A 23,821-nucleotide genomic window follows, 5' to 3' on the forward strand; every position below is an offset into this window, starting at 1 on the left:
AAATGTCCATAACAAGCGAACTTTATAGAGACAGAAAGTCCATCAGTGTAGTTTCTAGGGCTGGAGCAGGTAGGGGGAAATGGGGAAGAGTGAGGAGTATTAAAGGTCAAAGGTTGTCTTGGGGTAATGAAACTGTTGAAAATGGACTGTGGTAATGGTTGCGCAACCATGTAAATATACTAAAAACCAGTGAATTGTACACTTTAAAATGGGTGCATTGTATGGTATATAAATTATATCACAATAAATGTTACCCAAAAAAAGTTGGCTAGATTGCTTGGGTGATAGGAAGGGTTTTAATTCAGCTCCTAATGCATCCTCACCTTAGAGTCCTTGAATGGAAAACTCAATACAGACAAATCAAATTACTTCTGTTTTATTCAATACTGTATCCCCAATCATCAGCATAGTGCTAGCTCACAGTAAACACTTATAAACAGAGGACACTTAAGCATTTTATGCAACAGATGCAAATCCAATGTAAAGTAGACTAAGTATAAAGATAAAGCAGGAACAATGCATTCTCAGAGAATGTAAATCTGTGTCTCTTAGAGTGTATTTTAGCTTTAATTGTTTTTAGTTTTCTATTTCATCTCTGTGTATTAAAGGATGCTTACTCTCCTCCAAAATACAGCTTATTGTGGCATTTTTTCAATCTTTATAGAGATTTATCACATTTAATTTTGGTACTAAAAGTAGTTTTGGACAGTCACTAATATTAAGAAGGAAAAGAATAAATGATGTACAATTCAATCTGTGCATCAGAACTGAAATTATTTTTCAGTTTTAAGTTTTCAAATAAATGAATTTTAAATCAATAACTAATTTTAAGTTCTGCACATAAAAGGCCATGTTTAAATCACTGTATAAATTTGCATAATCCAAATTTATAATAATATGACTTTACTGTATTTGTTGAATGAATAACTACATGATAAAGCCTCTAGCATCTAGCAATTAGAATAACAGCCATTACATATTGTGTACTTCCAGTGAGTCCACGCAAACTGTTAAGTGATTTGAAATACACTTTAGATTCAACATAGTGAGGCCACTGCTGTAAAAACTTCAGATTTCCACAAATAAATCTGTCTGGTTATAAATGGGAAAGTGGTATCGTTACATCCACTGATGGTCATTAATTATATGTGTACTGATGAATTAAGCTTAAACCTACACATCCTAGGTGGCCAGCTAGACTCCTCAGAGTCAGAAAGACTAACAAAAAGTAATCAATTTCTTAGAAACTCAGACCATGTGTTTACACCACACATCTCTCTCTAGTCACATATCCTTTAAATAAATCACTGCATTTGTAACTAATTCCAGGACCCTACTTCAATAACCATCTCTCAAACAAAACAAAACAAAAACCAGTATTACTAGAAGGGCAGGAACATTCTGAATACATGCCAATATTACACTGTAAGCAATTACTAGACAGGGACTTTGTCTTCTCTTTTCTGTGGAATACAAATTAAGATACCATGGTGTTGATAGCTATTAAAATTATCACTACAATTGAACTAAGAAAGTAATCAAATGACGAAACTGACAAACCAAGGTATAGGCCAAGGGAACTGAGTCTCAAATGCTACTTCATATCCACTCTGCCCATCACAGAATAAACTCATGAAAAATGAACTACTTAATATCATTCTTGGTATTGTGGTAATAACACTCTTAGGGATATCTACTCAGTCAACTTCTCCCATCCCCACAAAAATCCAACATACACATAAGGATGAACCTTTACAGTCCTCTATGTAGAACAAAATTCTTCCTCCTTTGGCCAAAGCTGATTAGTAAATAGACACCTAATTTTCTAACCATGACACATTATTACCATTTGGTAAGAACATTCTAGTCTACTGCCATCAACAAAAGCAACTGAGGCAGAAGGAAAATAATGGAGATGGCTCTTACCTGAGAGTCCTGAACTTTTTGAAATTCTGACTGAAAGTCTTCCCCATTTCCATTGTCCTCATCAGTATCACTGCAGACTCCACAAAAAAATGTAGGTGGAAGCTTTAACGTATCTGCTTTTGCCTTCTCTTCAACTGTTGGTTTCTTTTCCCAAACAATAACACATTCTTTTTCATTATCTGAAAATCCCACAGAATAAAAGCAAAAGAAAGTTATAGGAAATCCAACTACTCTCCAAAAGAGGTCCTCAATACAATTTACAGATTACAGACCCAGATAGCAATACCTATGAATGCTAATGGAGAACAAGGATCACCATGAAAACAATGTTTTACACTTCATGTTATTTTCAAATATTTTAAATCACCCGTAGGAATAGTACATGAGTAAAACTGGTAATTATAAAAATGATCAGATTAGAAGATTCCTTTTAAACAGAAGATTTTTTTAAAAAGACATTTTAACTAGAGTGGGATGCCTGAGTGGCTCAGTTGGTTAAGCATCCGATTCTTGATTTCGGCTCAGGGTTCTGAGATCAACACCTGCATCAGGCTCCGCACTGGGCATGGAGGCTGCTTAAGATTCTCTGTCTCCCTCTCCCTCTACTTCTTCACCCTCTTCTTTCTCTCTCTCCCTCTCATAAATAAATGTATAAAAATTGTAAGTAATTTTAACTTAGCATAACTAGCAATTTTAATTTAACATACCTGTTACCTTTTCTTCTAATGGTCTACATTTTTCTGAGTCATCCAGATAGAGTTTTCCATTAAGTTTCTTGACAGCTGTTTCGAAATCTTCATCTTAAATTATAATTGATTTTATTAAATAAAAAAAGTTTCTAGTAAGTTCCAGGAATTTTTCTAGCCACAAATCTAGAAATTATCCTCCAACTTCATACCTTCCCTTACTGCCCACACTGAAAAAACACCCAATTGTACCAATTCTATCTTCCTAATACCTCTCCTATCATTACAGAAATTTCATTCAGGCTCTCTTGTTTGAGCTACTCTATTATTTCAGTTCATCTTCCTGTCTCCATGTCCCACAACCCAATCCTTTACACTACTAAATTCAACTGGTCCTACTGAAACTTTCTGAGCATGGTACACCCCTGGCTAAAAAATTCTGATATGGCTCACAAAGTTTTCCATAATCAAACACCCATCTGCCTCATTACTCTCTGATCCCTTTAAGTCTACAGGGAAATTAGGACTGTTTTCAATTCTCTCATAATGCCTGCTCAACTCATAGTAGGCATCCATAAAATCCTCACTTGGTAAGTGCATTTGTTTCAATCATTACATCCATTGACTATTTATATACATATAGACAACTACCTACAAAGACAGCAGTGATGGGTTCTAAGAGGCAATCTTAAAAATGATTTAAATATACCCCCCAATTACTAAGACTAGCATGAAAAGAATGTTATGTGTTTAAAATAACAAAAGGCTTACCATCCTCTTCTTCACTAACATAATCTGGCTTATTCTTATAGCAGAAGAAAGTTGGAGGAAGTTTAAGTTTGCTTGCAAGAGCTTTTTGCTCAGGGGTGGGCGTTAACTCATACACAATGAAAACATCATCATCTGAGGAAGGATCTTCAGGTTTTTCCTTCTCTTTTGCTATAAAACAAGTCCAAAAAAATTATAAAGACAAGATATTACATAGGTATTAACATCAATATCCTAACTGAAAATAAAAACCACAGGACTTATCTTTAGGTTATAATATAGCATGGTGATGAAAACACCAATTGTGATGTAGACAGAGCTCTGTAAAGAATTATAAGCCTGACTTAACATTCTGTCAAAAACCCTTAATGAACAAAGAATCTATTTAAAACCAAAAAAATATTTCATTTACTCACTGATCAAGAAAAACTATTAATGGTTATAATTGTAAAAGGTATTTATAGAGTGTTGCCATAACCATATTTGGCATGCTAAACAATAGTTTAGCAAAATATCCATGCATTTGCAACAATGGAAAAAACTTACAGAAATCATGAGCATAGATTAGTATCAATACGAAACTAATGCAAAGCTAACCTTGATTAGTTCCTACAAGGAAAGTTAACAATTGCCAAGGATGGCGAGTGATAAGTTATATCCAGTTTTGCATATTTCCAAGCAGATAACATATAAAACTAAATTAAAACCCACTGTTATCCTAGGGGTAAGTAATACTGTAGGAATCTAAGATCATTTTAATAGCTGAAAAACAACAAAAGCAAAACACAAAGAAAATAAGGGATTATTCATATAATATGCTGTTGTCTATAAAGAAGAGTATCTGGCAAAAGGAACAGATAACAAATCATGTGCCAACTGGTGCTGTCCAAGATGGTACCTTAGTCACGTGTGGCTATTAAAGCACTTAAAATGTGGCTAGTCCAAACTGAGTCCTACTCCAAGTATAAAAATACACTCTTGGGGCACCTGGGTGGCTCAGTCAGTTAACCGTCCAATTCTTGATTTTGGCTCAGGTCTTGATCTCCAGGTTGTAAGATTGAGCCCTGCATGGGGCTCCACATTCAGTGTGCAGTCTGCTTGAGATTCTCTCTCTCCTCTCTCTTTGCCCCTCCCATTTGTGAGCACACTTTTGCTAGCTCTCCCTCTCTCTTAAAAAAAAAAAAATACACACTGGATTTTGAAGACTTTGTACAAAAACAAAAACAAAAACAAAATATGAACTCTCTAATTTTTGTATTGATTAGATCTTGAAATGGTATTTCAGATATAACTGGATAGATTATTAAAATTAATTTCATCTGCATCTTTTTTTCACTTTTTTTTAAATTCTGTTTTTTAATGTGGCTATTAGAAAATTCTAAATTACATACACAGGTCATATTTGATCTGATCTAGAGAACTGGAGCCCTTTTACAAAGTTAAACTTGCCTTTTACTCTCCTTAAATAGAAAAACATGGTATCAATTACAATACTGTAAGATACAGATTCTTATTCCAAATCTGCTGTTAGCTAGTAAAGACAACTTGGGCACTTCAGATAGCCCAATCAGGCCTGTTTCCTCATGTCTAAATCCTCCATCTCTAAGGTCCTTCGGGGCCCTGACATTCTTGGACTTGAAACAGAATAAGGCTCTTCATCCTACTATACTATACTGGTAAATTTGCTCTTAGGCCAGGGATACTTTTTTTTTTTTTTTTAGGATTGTATTTATTTGACAGAGAAAGAGAGAGAGAGCAGAAGCAGGAGGAGCAGCAGAGAGGAAGAAGCAGGCTCTCTTCTGAGCAGGGAGCCAACGCAAGGCTGGATCCCAGGACCCTGGGATCATGACCTGAGCTGAAGGCAGATGCTTAACCAACTGAGCCATCCAGGTGCCTGGGCCAGGGATTCTTAACCCAGGGTCCCATAGTATACATGCAAGTATATGTCATTTACAGGAAGAAGTCCACACTTTCACATAATTTCTCAAGGAATACATTCTTAAGAATGAAGGTTAAGAGCTGTGTTAGCTACTATTATGATTGGTATACTTTAAAAATGATGGGCCCCAAAATCAAGGATTGTCATTTTATCACTGAACATAGTTGGGCTGCTCAAGATATGTTATTAGATACTAATAAACAGTTTACATTTCCCTACCCTTGCTCCTGAAGGTCTTCAACAGACCCCCGCCCCACTTCCTATTATTCCTAATACCAACATTGACTTTTGTAACATACCAGGTATATAATGGTGGCTATTAAAAACGGGGTCTACTTTCAAATATTATTTTTCTAAACCCTGTCCAAAAGGATAACTAAAAGGGAAACTGTTCCATGTGTATACATGCTCACAAACATTACCTTTGGCTAAAGATAAATGTTAGAAAAACACAGGTCTTCATTAAGCAGAGTCGAAAATAATACAGTAACAAAGTACAAAGCAGCAAAACGTAAAGACCACATGAATCTACCTCAAAATATTGTTGTACGGGAGTGAGAAAACATGATATCTGAGTACATTAAAAAAACAAAAACAGTATTAAAGGGTATCATACACCACCAGTCAAAAAGTACTTGTTTAAACAGACATTCTTTTAACATGCACATTGTAGTGTTAAGTACTTAATTTCATACAGCCAGTTATTTTGCAAAGGACTACCAGCTCCTTTAAAAAAAAAAAATGCCATCTCATACTGAGAATACTAGCTCTATACCTTTGTTTTCAGGCTGTGAGGAAGGGATGCTGGTCCAAAAAGCCATTGGATTAGATTTAAAAAGGCTAAAATTAAATCCTAGAAAATAAAGAGTATTTTGTTTTTGAACATTTTGAGAATCAAAGTGAATGTGATTTTAAAATACAAAAAGCCAGAGACCCTCAATTTATACCAATTTGGCTGTCTCACATATTCATTTATCTTGGTAGTTTCATTCTTTGCTCATTTAATAAATAGTGGTAAGACTACCTTATACATATTATATGTACATCTCAGTACCACGTTTCTTGAGTGACAAGAGAATACTACATTGAAGAATGAACACTTAAAAAAAATGAGACTTGAGTTAATGTTTGTGATTTAAGTACGAGTCACTAAACTTTGGTACTATATTAGGTTCTTGCTCTCTGCACTAAACATGATATAAATATCTTCCAGTTACTCAGATCTCCTAAATGACCTACACACACCCACTCTTTGTTGCTGTTTAAACAGTCACAGGGAAACACATTTAGGGAGGAAAAAAAAATCTATACCAGTATTTTCACTGTTCACGAAGCACTGTGTTTATGACCCAACTTTTACTAAAACATTAGTACTCTACAAAGAGTATATGCGTTAAGCAAAATAGTTACAAATCAATGGAAGAAAAATTTGCTCACATTAAAGACTAAATGCTTACCCTTTTCTGGTGTTTTAAATGTGTAATTAGTTGAGGACTCCTCCTTTGGAAAAGCAAAGAGATTTCTGACTTTGCCGTCTGAAGACTGTTTGCTATCTGAATTCTTTGACTCTTCACCATTAGGTTCCACTCTTCTTTCAGACCCGCTCTTGACCACTGAACTGACTTCACTGCTGTTATTTTTCAAAGGTGCATTAAAACTAAATCCAAACAAAGACCCAGTGGCTGAACTGTGACCAAACGCAAATGGTTTTGATTTTTCACTACTGAAAATACTTTTAACAGACTCTGAACCAAATACAAACTTCGGAGGAGAAACCACTGCTTTTGTTGTTGCTTCAGATGTGCTAGATGCTTCTCCAACTTCTGAAGTTGCGTCTGCTGTGTTATCATCCTGAGTTAAATCTGTCCGCTCTCTTGTGGTTTCTTCTAATACAGCTACAGCAATTTTGCCACATGGAGACTCTCTGGGAGTGGTTGAACGAGAAACATGAGGTGTTATCAAAGAATCTTTTTCTTGTGCTATTTTTGCTTCATCAAATATTTTCTTAAATGAGTCTGCAACATCCTGTAGTTTAAAACGGACAGCTAAATGTTCTACTTTTCTTTCCCCATCTGCAAAATCACAGGCAGTCCACACCCACACTCGTTCTGTCCCTTTCATATTTTGCAAAGTCATGTCTGGAGTTATTCTGTGATTGGCACAAAGTTTTAACACCTGGTCCCTTCTCATCACAATGCGAACTTGCTTATTATCATAATTCTGTAAAATCTTTATATCACCAATGCCTCTTTCTTTCCACTGACCAACATCTTTATCATACCTATAGAGTTTTGCTCTGTGACTAAAAACAACTTGTTCATTTTCCTCACCACTGGACACTTCCACTAGATCAGGCAAAGGTACAACAGGTTCAAAATACTGTCCATCTCTCTCTTCTTCTTGAGTAACATCAGATTCTTCATCAGTGCCAACTGAGGTACCACTCTGATTTAACTTGGCAGGAGACTTAGATGGACTCAAAGCAGATTTAAAACTAAAGTTAAATCCTGTTGTTGACTCACCAAAACGGAAGAGATTTTTCCTCACGGGGCTACTTGCCAATGGAGAAGCATGCACTGAGCTACTACTCACACTATCATCCAAAGCATCTTCCCTTAAATCATAGTTGTCCCACTCCAGTGTGGGCCCTGTGTTTTCGGGATTTGGCTTGCTGATTGTATCGGAGGCACTGGCAGAACCTGCATCAGAGCTCTCACTCTCTCCATCAGTGACTTTTGTTTGATCATTTGTCAAAAACGTTTTGAAATCTTTTAATCCACTCTTCATTTCTTCTGCTCTCTGGATTAACTTGGCAGCTCTGCCAGTATCTACAAGTTTATGAGGAGTCTGAAGTGGTATATCTAATAGAAGTCGCTGGCATTCCTCAAATTTCTGTTTGAATTCTTCAGCCAGCTCTGGTGTTTTAAATTTTGCTGCCAACTGCTCCAGTTTGGCATCACCATCAGAAAAATCACTCGCTAACCACATCCATGCTCTGTCAGAGCCAGAGAGAGGCTTCAGATTCATGGTAGTTGTTATCCAATGATTAGCACACACTTTTAGTACCTGTTCTCTTCGCATTAGCATTCGCAGTTTGCCATTAACTTCATTCTTGAGAATTTTTAAGTTTCCCAGGCCCCTTTCTTTCCACTGACTTATCTCAGCATCAAATCTAAATAATTTTACCCGCTGTGAATAAAGAACTTTTTCATCTTCTTCTCCTGTTACAAGTTCCACTTTTTCAGGCATCTGAACTACTGGTTCAAAATGGATGTCATCACTGTCCTCAGTCCGATAGGCATCATCATCTTTCTCAAGGTCAGCAGAAGTGTCAGCTTTATCAGCCATTTTACCACTTTGTGATGAGAATAATTTTTCTCCCGCACCTGAAAATCCTTTGAAATTAGGGTCTTTTTTGCCAAACTGAAATCCTTCTCCTGAAGTTGATTTTGCAAGATCTGCAAAGGTAAAAGTGCTACCAGTTTGACCAAAAATCACACCACTACCATTCTTCTGACCACTGATATCCTGAGCCTGAACACCAGTGTCATTTTCAAGGGGCTTTTCACTTTTCTTCTCTTGATTTCCAGGCTCCTGAATGCCAAATTTAAATCCATCAGTAGACATAGGGACAGAAAAACTAAATCCTTCTTTTGTTGACTTAGAATCTGTACTAGAAGAACCCTGAAATGTAAATGAAGGTGTACTTTCTTGATCCACATGCCCAAATTTAAATCCTTGTTCTGTAGTACCAAATTTAAAAGCTTTTTCAGAAAAGTTACTTTTAAATCCTGTTCCAATCTGACTTCCAGAAGAGTCACTTAACTTAGTTTTTGAGCCCAACGTGAAAGCTGAAGGAGCTTCTGCAACAGGTTTATGAGTCGGTTTAGAGGCATGACAAGCCACACATTTTAAGGAAGAACTCTCATTTTGCACAGAGCAAATACTACAATCCCACTGTCCTTCCTTCTTGGTGAACATTCCTTCAAATCCACTCTTTGGAGCCTTGCATGTATCTGATGAAGCAGGTGCTAGACCAGCAGAAGCAGGCTGATTTTGTTTACTTGGATTCTGGCAAGCAACACACGTGGTAGCACTTGCTTCATTTCGCACTAAGCAAATGCCGCAATCCCACTGTCCTTCCTTCTTGGTGAACATTCCTTCAAATCCACTCTTTGGAGCCTTGCATGTATCTGATGAAGCAGCAGGTGCTAGACCAGCAGAAGCAGGTTGATTTTGTTTACTTGGATTCTGGCAAGCAACACACGTGGTAGCACTTGCTTCATTTCGCACTAGGCAAATACTACAATCCCACTGTCCTTCCTTCTTGGTGAACATTCCTTCAAATCCACTCTTTGGAGCCTTACTTGTCTCTGAAGTACTAAACTTAAAAGAGGCAGGTGCTGGAACAGAAGAGGTGGACAGACTTGGTTTACTTGGATTCTGACAAGCAACACATATTGTAGCATTTGCTTCATTTCGCACTAAGCAAATACTGCAATCCCACTGTCCTTCCTTCTTAGCAAACATGTCTTCAAATCCACTCTTTGGGGTTTTACCTATCTCTGAAGTACCAAACTTAAAAGAAGGAGGTGCTGAAACAGAAGAAGTAGGTAAACTCTGTTTTCTTGGGTTCTGACAAGCAGCACACTTTGCAGAGCTTCCATCATTTTGTACAAGGCATACACTGCAATCCCACTGTCCCTCCTTCGCAGAAAAAACAGATCTGAAATCACTGTTAACAGACTTAGGAAGATCTCCCTGGCCAAATTTAAAGGAAGCTTGCTGAACAAATGAAGATCCACTTTTGTTAGCAGCCTTTGCATTCTGGCATGCAATGCACCTAGATACAGTAGGTTCATTTCTGACTAAGCAAATACTACAATCCCAATGACCTTCTTTCTTTGGAGTCATCGATGCAAATCTATCTGAAGTATTTTCTGGGTCAGTTTTAAGAGCAGACACAGTTTCAACTAATGGTGGGCCAAGGAGTTCTTTCTTGTTTGGGTTTAGATTCTGGCATGATACACACTTCTTAGCAGTTGCAGCATTCTTTAATGAGCAGCTATTACAATACCACCAAGACCCTTCTTTCTTTGCAATTTGAAATTCAAAATTCATGTTACCAGCATCAGATTTGCAAATATCTTTGTTATCGTGACTCATGGGTTCTTTTACAATTCTCATAGCCTGATTTGTTGTTGTGGCTACATTTGCTCCTAAGGCTTTTAAAATGCTTTGGGCCTCTTCAAACTTGCACTTAAAAAGTGCTGCTTCCTCAGGAGTTTTGAATCTAATAGCAAGTTGTTCTGGTTTAGGTAACTCATCTGCATAATCAAGAGCATGCCAAACGAAAGATCTATCAGAGCCAGCATTTGGGGTCAGTTTCATATCTGGACTGATGTAATGATTTGCACAGATTTTCAATACTTGTTCTCGTCTCATCAGAAGACGAATTTTACCAGATGTTTTATGCCTTAGAATTTTTACATTGCCAATTCCACGTTCCTTCCATTCTTTGGATTCTACATCAAAACGAAACAATTTTGCACGATTGCAAAAAAATTCTTCTTCATCTTCCTCACCAGTTTTTACTTCAATCTTATCAGGAAGAGGTACCACAGGCTCAAAGTGAGGGCCGTCATCATCGTCATCACCATGGGCACTCCCTCCATCTGTTTCATGACTCTTGTTGGCCAGCTCTGGTGCAGGTGTTCCAAATACTGATTTCCCTGGACCATGGAAAGTAAACATGTCATCACTTCGACGAAAACCAGAATTCTTTTGCTGATTTGGACCCATGTTTTCACTAAATGAAAGTCCAGGCACATTTTTGCTTCCAAAACTGAACATATTTCGAGGTCCAACGGTTTGACTAGCTTTTGATCCACTGTAGCCATCTCCTTGCAAAGGTTTATCTGAAGTTAACAGACCTAAAAGGCTTTCATTACTATTGTAAGCTGTGGAAGGGGGCTGTGTCACAACCTGCGGTGAAGAAAAGGTAAAGTCACCATCATTTGATTTGAAATTTGAGTTAAATTTAAAAGGAGTTGGCTGTGTTGTGTGTGCAGGTGCTGTCAAAGATGGTCTTATTCCTTCACCTGGCACAGGCTGAACAAAATTAGTTTTCCCAAATTCAATAACCTTAGATTCTGCTGATCTTGAAGCATGAGCTGCAACTGGGGGTTTTGTAAAATAACCTGGTTCTGGCAAAGGTGGATTTGTGCTTGTTTGTTGAACATTGTAATTAAAGTAATCATCACCCCTGGGTGATAGAATTCCTGTTGCAGGAGACTCAAAGCGCAATGGAGGACCATACATCTCTTGAGAGAACATACAAGCAGATGAGCTTTGGACTGGTGGTGTATGCATCTGTTGGGAATAGGCATATATATGTTGCTGAGGTGGAAGCCTATTCATGCCATAAACTGGGCCCTAAAAGAAAAAAAATTAAAAATTTTTGTAGGTTGTCTACAATATTACAGATAACTAGATACCAATTCTCACAAACTACAAACATGAGCATTATAAGGTAAAGATATCATTAAGGTATGTATCACAGCATTAAGAGAAGACATTACTTACAAAGATACTTACAGTTATACTCCTTTCTTGGTATATAATGGAAATTACCTTAACTAATGACAGAATCTTAAAAATCCAATTCTACAATAAATGCATAGAATAATTTTCTTCTTTATTCCTAAATAATGTGTCAAATGATGTTAACAATAATGATGATGATGATGGAGACTAACATTTATCAAGCATTTACTAATGTGCCTAATGGGCACTATCCTAAGCACTTTATATAATATCTCATTTTAATATCCTCAAAAACCCTATGAATTAAGGGATTATTATCCTCATTTTACATATGAGGCAACAAATGCATAGAGAGATTAAGAAACTTGCCCAAGGTCACAGTGAGAAGAGCCAGGGTCTAAATGCACCCAAGCTATCTGTCTTCAAAGCTTCGTAGCTCAACTATGGTTGTAATACTGGGTGTTAATAGACACCTACATAGCCACTTCAGGCCTAAAGTACTTACCACATAGTGGTTCAGCAAGGCCATTCTAGTTCTATTTCCGCCAAAAACAAAATGATGGAGGACCCATCATCAATACCACCACCACCCCATTTAGAAAATATTCTAAATGTTCACACTTATTGTAACATAAAAATAGGATGAGTAAGAAGCATAACTTCTATATCTGGAAAGAAATTTAAAGTATCTGTATCTTATGGGAATATAAGTTTTAATACTGAACTACTTCTTGAATTTCTTTGAAGGAAGCCTGAACAATTAAAAAGGAGATATTTATAAATGTATAAATTATTCCTTTGTTACCTTTGTGGGAGTAACATTAGCTGCTGGTCTGAGAAGATACTGGGAATTATATGCTGGTGACTGACTATAATATACTGAAGGGCCAGTAGTTGCAACTAAAAAAAAAAAAAAAAAAAGAAAAGAAAAGAAAGAAAACAGTTAAAAAAGTCTATACTACAGTTAAGACTATCTAGGCAAGAACTATAAATTACAAAAGCAATAGAAATCAAAGAAAGATTTAACTATAGATTTTTTTAAATTTCTATACATCAAAATATACCATAAAGAAGATTATCAAATGACAAACTAGGAAAAACCCCTAAATATGACACATGAGGAGTAAGAGAGCAGCACCACAGTGGTCAACAAGAACAAGCGCCTCACAACAAGCATCAAAAAGGAGCCAAGAAGAAAGCGTTTGGTCCATTTTCAAAGAAAGATTGGTATGATATGAAAGCACAGTCTATGTTCAACATCAGAAATATTGGGATACACTGGTCACAGAAAGGACTTAAGGAACCAAAATGCATCTGATGGCCTTGGGACCATGTTTTTAAAGTGTGAGCCTCAAAAACTTTCAGGAAGATAAGGCTACATTTTATAAACTCAAGCTGAAAACGTTCCAGTCAAAAATCACCTGATAAATTCACAAAGAATCTCACAGGTAACCAAAATGTGTTTCCTTGGCTTAAAAAAAAAAAAAAAAAAAAAAGAAAAAGAAAAAGAAAAAAAAGACACATCATGACCAATATTCATGCTGATGTCCAAACTATTTGTTCCATCAGTTTTGTATGAGTTTCACCAGGAAACCAACAACTAGAAGACACTCATGTTCAGGGCAAAGCTACCAACAATCATTTGCTTGATCTGTTTTATGAAAAGCTTTATCATGAAACAAAACAACTTAAAGACCATTTATGCCTTGTCGTGGAAGAAATGGAAACTGTGACCCAAGAGGGGCTAAACAATTGATTCTAGAAAGCCCTGAAAAAGACCAAGAAAAGACTAGTCAGTCTACTTATCTTCTCTTTACAATGACTAGAAAAGTAAAAATTGCTAAAGAAGCCCAAGTTTGAATTTGGAAAACTAATGGAACTACCTGGTAAAGATGGTTATTGTGGAAACATTCTGGGGAGAAAAAAAGGAACAGAACACAGAACAAGCTAATGGATATGAGCCAAGAATCATAAAGTCTGAAAATTTAACTAGTGACTTTATCAGTGACTAGTGACTCTCCATAGTGGGGGGGAAAAAATTAAAGAGTTCTTATAAACCTACTAAAAATAATCTAACAGAAAAAAATACCAAATAAACAGATAACTCAGGAAATATAAAAGATTATAAAGTATTGAACATGTCCAGTATAAAAAATAAAAACTAATTATCATTTTTGTTTTTAAAAATTGAAGGTTTTTAGAAATTAGTAATAGTTAACACTAAGCAAGAATGCAATGAGATGGGCACTATCAGATAATGATGGGAAAAGAGTGTAAACTGGCATAGCTTTTCCGGAAAGTAATTTTCCAACACAAAAAAAAATTTTTTAATACTCTAACAATCCTAAGAATGTGTCCACAGCATTATTTATAACAACAAACTGGAAATAGTAAGGGAATAAAATTTACAATGCTTCTACATGATGGGATACCCTGTATTCATTAATAGTATTTTCAAAAAACATTTAAGAAAAATGTTCAGAACTCTGATATTTCAAAAACAGATTACTCATCTACTTACAACATAATGATAAAAATCTCACTAAAAATTCTTTACACATACAAAGAGAAAGGACCAGAAGGAAATGATCCAAAACGTTAATAGCACTCTATGTGGTACAGTTTTTAGTATACATTGCTCAGGACTTCTGAATATTTCCTGTAAGTTTATTAATCAAGTTTTTTAATCATCTTATTAAAAAAAACAAATATACAATCTTGGTATATTTTTACTTTCATTAAAAAAAACAAAATGTGTGAGCACAGGAATGCATAACAGCGAACTTGAGCTCTCCTCCTTTCAGGGCCACAAAGCTGCTTTGTGACCTTGTCAATTAGCTATTTGGGGTCTCCATTTTTCTCAACTGTAAAATGAGGATGTGCTGCTTCTACACATTTCATAGGGTAATTGCAAGAATAAAATGAGACAATGTGAATGTTATGTTTAACAACCAGAAGACCATTTATGTCTGTACACAGAAGAAATGGAAATTGTGACTCAAAAGGTGCCAAATGATCAATTCCACACAGCATTCAAAAAGCCCTAGAAAAGGCTAGCCAGTTTACTTATCTTCTCTATGCAAGGCTCTACCTAGTGCACATGGTTTTTAAGTGAGCAATGTTTGAACTCTTGACATTTCATGTATTTATCTATGACTTATAATATTTAGTAAGTCTGACTTTACAAAGATTTCCTATTATTTTGTCTGCATTTAGAAGACACTGTCAAAAGAGGATAGCGAGGCTGCCTTCAGTATGCCCCTATGGACCATCATATACATGTGCTCATCTAAACTGGAACATACTACTCTAAATCTTCCCTGGGTTAAAACCAGTTAGGAAAAAAAGCATACTACTACCATTTCAGCAATCTATCTCATGCCAAAGAAACCTGTTTTTCTTATCATTTCTGGCTGCCTGTGGGCAATATATCATACTATCAAATGACTTTACATTTAAGATCACTCAAGTTTCAACCCTGACTCTACCAACAGTTAGCCGTACAATAATGGATAAATTAACTAACCTTACTAAACCTATCTCCTCATCTATAAAAACAGAATTCATACGGCACCTCGGTGGCACAGTCGGTTACACCTCTGCCTTCAGCTCAGGTCATGACCCTAGGGTCCTGGGATTTGCCCCATGTCAGGCTCCCTGCTCAGCCGGGAATCTGCTTCTCCCTCTTCCCCCTCCACCCCCAGCTTGTGGTATCTCTCTTGCTCTCGCTCTAATAAATAAAATCTCAAAAAAAAAAAAAAAATGAATTCATGATGGCATCTACCATTCTGGGTTACCATGATTAAGTAAAATTACAGGCACAAAGCACTTCTGCACACAGACAACCCACGGGACACCCTTCGTTCATTAAGTGTTTACTATAACTCTAAGTAAATGCCTAACACACACCCACACATACAAAAATACTCACAATAATGTGAGGCAAGTTTTATCCCCACATTTCAAGCACACAAACTGACTCAGAGATCACTATCTACTAGACAGCACAACTTCAAATTCCAGTATAGCCCAGCTCCAACTCCTTCCTTATCGGTATGACCATTGCATTTCAAAATACACAAGATTTCCTATGAATATCATACCTCTTAGTATATCACCAAAATAATTCCAAAGAAGGTTTTATTTAGCCATCTCTTAATGCCTAACAATATCACGTAACATTTGCCAAAAGTAAGGAATAGTTCTACCTCAGTGTCAGCTTCTCTGACATACATATTAAAGGGTTCTTTAAACCTTTATATACAAAGAGGATCAGATAAAGCTTGTTTCTGCTTAGAGTTATAAAAATCTCAGTAATACCAAACATAGCTTAAGAAACATATAAGCAGACATATATAAACATGTATATATACACAAATGTATATAGACAAGGTGAGTTCACAAGTTATTGTGTAAAGGAGGGGGAAGTACAGTGATTTTACTAAAATGTGGAATTATCTAGTTGCCAACTAACCTGTTAGTGGAGCGCCATGAAAAGTCTGGGATCCCTGATATCCATCAGGCACTGAATCTGGTCCATAATTCTCTGCAGGCCAACGATGAGGGGACCCTGAGTTACTACTATGTAGTTTCAACTCCTGCATTTCTTTCTGTTGGAGAAAGAAAACAACTGTAAGCAACTCTGTCATGCCAGAAACAGTGCTAGAGCAAATAAATATTTTAAATTTAGGTACTTTAAATACTTGATGTGTTTTTAGAGATTCGATATTCCAGTAAGATCTATGTATTAGGGGCTGATTTAAGAAAATGATCCTCAATTTGTTAAAATCTATTTCCTCCCATTCTTTCATTCCTTAGTACCATATTACCAAATTCATTCCAGATTACAGTTAGCTATCACCTAAACTGATAACCTCCTAGATGGCTTCATCTCCATTTCCATTCCACACTTGCCTAAATTAATCTTTCCAAAGTTAAGGTTTGCTTTAAGATTTTATTTATTTGAGAGAGAGAGAGAGAGGAGAGAGCAGAAGCAGAGGAAGAGGAAGAGGGAGAAGCAGACTCCCCACTGAGCCCAACAGAGGGCTCAATCCCAGGATCCTGGGATCATGACCTAAGCCAAAGGCAGATAGATGCTTAACTGAGCCACCTAGGTGCCCCTAGAGTTGAGCTCTAGCCAAGACACTTCCTTGCTCAAAAACACAAGTACCTACAAATTAAACTTCTCTGATATTTTTGGTCCTCAGAAGTATTGCCCCAAACATCCTTCTAGCACCTCCTTTCCACTGTTTTCCTCTCCAGTCCATCTGGGCTACTCAATGTTCCAAATTATCTCCTGATACTATACACAATTGCTTAAAAATCCTTCAAGGTTGACGCTGTAATGATCCACTAGGAAAAGGAAAATAACTGTTACCTGCTTAGTATATATTAAGTATATAATCATATAGTCCAGGAACTCTAAATTCTCAATCCTTACCCAGGTAACAATATTAACTCACATCTTAAAATGAGGGGAAAAAAAATACAGGAAATAGCACAGCTAGAATTCAAACCAGATTTTACTCCAAATATGTTTTCATACCACCCTGCTGCCTACAGAAAACAACAGACATACTGTTTTCTAACAGTGGCTAGGTGGCTAGTTATCACATCTCTATTGTTTTACAGACAACTAAATGGCAACAGTCTCCCCAATCCCAGAAACTACAAAATATCCCTTACAAAACAGGCACTTATCAAGAAACTACTTCTTTTTCCAAAGAAACTACAGTGGTATCAGTCAACAGTTTTTGAAAACAGTATCAAATATCTGTATATGGGTCCAGGTATCTGACCAGCCTGCTGCAGGTGAGGTCACAGACACACACAGCATATCTGCTTTCTTCTTCTAAAAGTGTTTTCAAATAGGTATTTCCCAAAACCCTAAATACTGAGATCAGAAATATGTTGAATTTTCAAGTTAAATAAAATTTTCCCCATTCATCCATCTACTGTGTTTAGCCTAGATGCTACACATCCAAAAATTAGAAACTGATGGAATCACCTGGAAAAATTTAATAGTCACTACTGGTATCTGGACTGTAGTTTTGAACATGCAATTAATGCTATAATCATAATTTTAAAAATTCAAACACCTACAAAATGTGCTGAGAAGTGGTTTTAACAATTCTTACTCTACAGATGAAAAGCCACGCAAATAGAAAAGTAATGAAGTGCTTGGCTCAAGAGCATTAATTAGTGGCAGAGTTACTATTAAAACCCAGATTTTCAGAACACAGAGTAATGTTCCACTACACTTCTACAGAATACAACCCTGGGCATTCTGAACTTATAACATAACCCAAAGGTGGTATGTAATATCATAATAGGCCACAACTGTATAAAACTAACATACAAAACTTTGTGCAAATTCAAAATTCTGTTTCCCTCCAAACAGCATTTTTGTTAGGTCTCTCACATTGCTGATAACACTGTAATAACCACACACATCAGGATTTACTTGCTGTAACTTCAAAACTACCGGTGCTTTAGTTCTTGTCCAATGAGGATGAAACAACCTACTTGCACTTCCAATTCCAAATAAGTAAATAAAGCTTCTGTGAGCCTAACAGTTAAGATTACTTTCATAAAGCTAAAATAAGATCACGAATACATAGCCATTTCCTTACATAATTAGGTTATGTGGAACTCAGACCACATATCAATATCTAGCTACAAAATACGACACACACAACCAATCAGTCTGAGAAATGAACTCCTAGACCAAGGTATGATTAGTTTATTTCTCTAGTTCAATTCGATCACTTGGGAACCACCTCTATGTCAGGAATGCTGCTATGTTTTGGATAAAATAATCTTTCCCTGTGAAGGATTCACACCTGGTGGAGGAAGCAGAAACAAGTAATTTAAAAAATGTGGTTAGGGCCTAAAGACACATGAAAAGTTGCTCAACATCATAGAAAGGAAAATCAAAACCACAATGAGATATCACCTCGCACCTGTCAGGATGGCTAAAATCAAAAACACAAGAAACAATTAAGTGCTGACAAGGATGTGGAGAAAAAGGAACCTTCATACACTTGGTGGGAATACAAACAGCACAGCAACTGTGGAAGACAGTTTGTGAGGTTCTTAAAAAATTAAAAATAGAACTACCATACGATCCAGTAATAATAATTCTGGGTATTTACCTAGAGAATATGAAAACACTAATTCAAAGGGATATATGCACCCCTATGTTTATTGCAGCATTATTTACAATAGCCAAATTATGGAAGCAGCACAAGTGGCCAATGAGAGATGGATAAAAAAGATGTGGTGTGCATATATACAAAGGAATATTATTCAGTCATTAAAAGAATGAAATCCAGGACACCTAGGTGGCTCAGTGGTTAAGCATCTGCCTTTGACCCAGGGCGTGATCCTGGAGTCCCAGGATCAAGTCCCACGTCCAGCTCCCTGCATGGAGCCTGCTTCTCTCTTTGCCTATGTCTTCGCCTCTCTCTGTGTGTCTCTCACGAATAAATAAAATCTTCAATCAATCAATCAATCAATAGAAAGAAATCCTGCCATTTGCAAAAATGTGGATGGATCTAGAGTATAATGCTAAGCAAAATAAGCCAGAGAAAGACAAATGCCATATGATTTCACTTCTATGTGGAATTTAAGAAACAAAACAAAGGGGCGGAAAAAGAGATAAACCAGAAAAACACACTCAACTATAGAGAACAGAGGTTATCAGAGGGGAGATGGGTAAAATAGGTCAGTGGTATTAAGAATACATTTATCTTGGTGGGAATGCAAATTGGTGCAGCCACAATGGAAAACAGTATGGAGGTTCCTCAAAAAGTTAAAAATAGAGCTACCCTACCACCCAGCAATTACACTACCAGGTAGTTATCCAAAGGATACAAACATAGTGATTCGAAGGGACACATGTACCCCAATGTTTATACAGCAATGTCCACAATAACCAAACTATGGAAAGAGCCAAGATATCTATCAACAGATGAATGGATAAAGATGTTTATATATATATATAAAACTTCAAAATATGTTTTCTATATATATATGTTTTATATATACATATAAACAATGCTTTTTATATATACACACATACACGTGCGCGCACACACACACACACCAGAGTATCACTCAGACATCAAAAAGGATGAGATCGGGGATCCCTGGGTGGCTCATCGGTTTAGCACCTGCCTTCGGCCCAGGGCATTAATCCTGGAGTCCCGGGATCAAGTCCCACATCGGGCTCCCTGCATGGGGCCTGCTTCTCCCTCTGCCTGTGTCTCTGATTCTCTCTGTGTCTCTCATGAATAAATAACATAAAATCTTAAAAAAAAAAAAAATGAAATCTTGCCGTGTGCAATGACATGGATGGAACTAGAGGGTATTGTACTCAGCAAAATAAGTCAGAAAAAGACAAATACCATATAATTTCACTCATAGGTGGAATTTAAGAAACAAAAGGATGAACATAGGGGAAGGGAAGGAATATAAAATGAGATAAAAACAGAGAGGGCGACAAACCATAAGAGACTCTTAACTATAAGGAACAAACTGAGGGTGACTGAAGGGGAGTGAGTGGGGGGAATGGGGTAATTTAGTGATGGGCATTAAGGAGGGCACCTGGGCAGCCCCGGGGGCGCAGCGGTTTAGTGCCGCCTGCAGCCTGGGGCGTGATCCTGGAGACCCTGGATCGAGTCCCACGTTAGGCTCTCTGCATGGAGCCTGCTTCTCCCTCTGCCTCTCATTCTCTCTCTGTGTCTCTATGAATAAATAAATAAAATCTTTAAAAAAAATAAAATAAAATAAATAAACCTTGGCTTTAAAAAAAAAAAAAAAGGAGGGCACCTAATGCAATGGGCACTGGGTGTTATATACAACTGATGAATCACTAATTCTACCCCTGAAACTAACAATACACTATATGTTAACTTAATTGAATTTAACTAAACTGAATTTAAATTAAAAAAATTTTTAAATAAAAAAATACATTTAACTTGATAAGCACTGAGTAATATACAGAATTGCTAAATCACTATATTGTACATCTAAAATTAATGTAACACTATGTTAACTATACTTGAATTAAAGTTTAAAAATTTAAATTAAAAAATAGGAAAAATAATATGGTTAATTTCATGGTAGACATATACAAAACAGGAGGACTCTACAGTAGAATGGCAAAGGGACATTTTGAACAGCTTTACAAAGAAGTGAGGGAATAGTCAAGGAAGAAACCTGGGAATAAGAGAGGCACAGTTTAAAGATATTAAGTAATTTACCTTAATGGCCTCTACTTGTTGGCAGATCATTTTCAGTAAAGAATTTTGATCTTCTGCCCATCGAGGTGGAGTTTTGGGAGAAAACTAAAAAAATAAAAAAAATATTTAAAGCATTTAGAATGGAAACTATTCTGCAATGGAGGGATTCATTTCTTTCCACTTACCTTGTAACTTTTACTTGGTGATAGAGAATATATACTGGGAGATGGTGTAGAATGTTTTATTTCTGAATCTGCATTTCGCAAAGAACCATTTTTATAAAGAGGACCTCCTTCACTATAGTCATCGAGTTCCTGCATAACCGAATTAAGCATCTCTTTTACTGACTCCAGTGGCACAGGCAACTAAAAACAAAAGGCATGAATCAAGGGCTTTAGTTTGCAAAAATAAACAACTCTGAAATAAATACAAAGACTTTATCTTACTAATTTACTTACATGTTCTTACTTTTGTATAATAAGCATTTAATACTTTACATAGGAACACACATGAAACTGCTGTGTGATCTAAAGTCTTCTGACGCTAAAGTCTGTGATGTTTTTCTCTCTCTTGTTAACAATAATGGTAGAGGAATGTTAACTTGGGAAGTTTTTCCACATGAACAAAATAAGCTACTGATTTTTATTAATTTTTATTAATTTTGAATTTTTTATTAATTTTGAATGGGGAGAGAAACACAGATGCCAGAATGTACCAGACAATATCATCCCTAATATAAGAGCAGCAACATGAATTAATCAACAAAAGATTTGGAAGGTTGAATACAACTAAAGTTAATACCATGATGACAGTCTCAAACTGCTGACAGAAAAAATAGTCCATAGCAAATGGTAAAGATGAGAGGAAATGTTCTGAAGGTGTCAGCAACTACTTTTAATTTCAGTGAAATGTTTAACTGCCAAATTAACAGTGGTCCTTAGGCTGCAACGTTTGCTTTATTTTTTATTTATTTTTTCTTGATTAAATGTATTTATTCACAGCATGCCTGATTCTGTGACAAGCAGGCCTGTGCCCTGGTCATTCTGGCTTGAAAGGGCAGTGTGTTCTGCGGACAGGTGCCTGCAGCTCTACTTCTTAAACTCCACCTGTGTGTACACCTTGGTGATGTCATGGTACCTGCCCTCAGGGGGCTGGTAGCTGGAGATTGGTGGTGTGTAATCTGGCCCTTCTCTTTCAAAGGGGAACAAATTGGGATCCCACTTGATAGCTAGCCTCCGCATGTAGCTCTGGGGATATGAGTAGCAGTTCCTGCAGAGCTTCCTGCTGGGACTCAAGCATGGATGTGATGGCATCCCTCTCCTTCTCGTGCTCTTGATGCTTGTAGAAGGACCACTTCTTGAGAAGCAGAGCTCTCTGCTCACTCTCCTCACAGGGAAGCTCCATGTTAGGCCGCTGTCTTGTTTTATACAAGAGCTTCTTCGCAGGTGTAATAAAATCTTCAATGGGAATTAGCTCTTGGCTAGCTTTCTCCAGTCGTCTGATCCTTTTTTTCAAATGGTCCTTTACTGCTTGATCTTTTTTAGGATTTACCTTTTTCTTCTTTTGTAGAAGTTCTACTCTCATGGGAATGAGCTCCCAGAAGGACAGTAACGCAGCTCGCCATTGGGTCTCTCTCATGTGTCTGCCAAGGGCCCAGAAGCCCGCTCCGCAAGCGCAGAGTACAAGCGGAAGCTCCAGGGCCGCGATGGCCACAGCCCATCCGCCGCTCACTGCTTTATTTTTTCAGATTTTATTTATTTATTTATGAGAGAGACACAGAGACGGGCAGAGACATAGGCAGACGGAGAGGCAGACTCCCTGCAGAGAGCCCAATATGGGACTCGATCCCAGGATCACAACTTGACTCAAAGGCAGGCGTTCAGTCTCTGAACCACCCAGGTGCCCCTGCAGTATTTGCTTTGATTACATTGCCAAGATATCAAAAAATGAATGTTCTGCCTTAGAAGCCTTTTCTAAATTCCCTAACAAGTACTTTTGTAGGAAAAAAGCTAGATTCCCAAGTTTAAAAAAAGAAACACCGGGAAGCCCCGGTGGCCCAGCGGTTTAGCGCCACCTTCAGTCCAGGGTGTGATCCTGGAGACCTGGGATGGAGTCCCACATCAGGCTCCTTGCATGGAGCCTGCTCCTCCTTCTGCCTCTCTCTCTCTCTCTCTCTCTCTCTGTGTGTGTGTGTGTGTCTCTCACAAATAAAATCTTTAAAAAAATGAATGAATGAATGAATGAATGAATGAATGAAGAAAGAAAGAAAGAAAGAAAGAAAAAAGAAAGAAAGAAAGAAAGAAAGAAAGAAAGAAAGAAAGAAAGAAAGAAAGACCAAACCTAAGAAAAAGCAATGCTAATATATACACACCACTTCTGTGCACTAGTATTACTGAGTATTTTTGAAATTATCAAACTATAAAATCAAAGCAAAAATAGTTACCATCCAGGTAGCAACAGTAAGAAAGTACAAACAGCCTGCAGCTTACCTTCTTGGCCACTGAAAGATTGGAATCACTGTCATCTAAAATCTTTATTAGGTAGTCCCTGGCCTTTCTCAGGTAATTTTTACACTCTTCTTGTTCTTCAGGAGAAAGGGTATCATTTTCAATGTCTTCCGCTTTTCTGTGAAAAATCTATACAAAGAATGCTTTTATGAAACAATTAGGTTTTTAAAACAAAAAGCTTTTAATTCACGTATCACCATCTAC

The 23,821-nt window shown here is 36.9% G+C and overlaps 1 protein-coding gene and 1 pseudogene across 7 annotated transcripts in view; both read right to left on the reverse strand.

The window, feature by feature from the left end:
- The window catches only part of LOC112929024 (E3 SUMO-protein ligase RanBP2), a 93,497-nt gene that overhangs the window by 12,245 nt on the left and 57,431 nt on the right, over positions 1-23,821 (reverse strand). For 2 of the 7 annotated variants that reach the window (XM_026010900.2, XM_072741882.1), the window contains exons 15-24: positions 23,600-23,746; positions 21,296-21,475; positions 21,132-21,215; positions 16,340-16,475; positions 12,671-12,765; positions 6,777-11,754; positions 6,095-6,172; positions 3,384-3,551; positions 2,634-2,726; positions 1,927-2,105 (exon numbers count right to left, since the gene is read on the reverse strand). In XM_026010900.2, the coding sequence (XP_025866685.2) occupies positions 1,927-2,105; positions 2,634-2,726; positions 3,384-3,551; positions 6,095-6,172; positions 6,777-11,754; positions 12,671-12,765; positions 16,340-16,475; positions 21,132-21,215; positions 21,296-21,475; positions 23,600-23,746 (6,138 nt within the window). Of the gene's footprint in view, positions 1-1,926; positions 2,106-2,633; positions 2,727-3,383; positions 3,552-6,094; positions 6,173-6,776; positions 11,755-12,670; positions 12,766-16,339; positions 16,476-21,131; positions 21,216-21,295; positions 21,476-23,599; positions 23,747-23,821 lie in introns of those variants that run through there. The other 5 variants (XM_072741883.1, XM_072741884.1, XM_026010899.2 and 2 more) reach the window with 3 other exon arrangements.
- On the reverse strand, positions 22,106-22,845 carry LOC112929027 (large ribosomal subunit protein mL40 pseudogene; annotated as a pseudogene).

Source organism: Vulpes vulpes, chromosome 16, assembly GCF_048418805.1.
Source record: "Vulpes vulpes isolate BD-2025 chromosome 16, VulVul3, whole genome shotgun sequence".
Classification (NCBI taxonomy): domain Eukaryota; kingdom Metazoa; phylum Chordata; class Mammalia; order Carnivora; family Canidae; genus Vulpes; species Vulpes vulpes.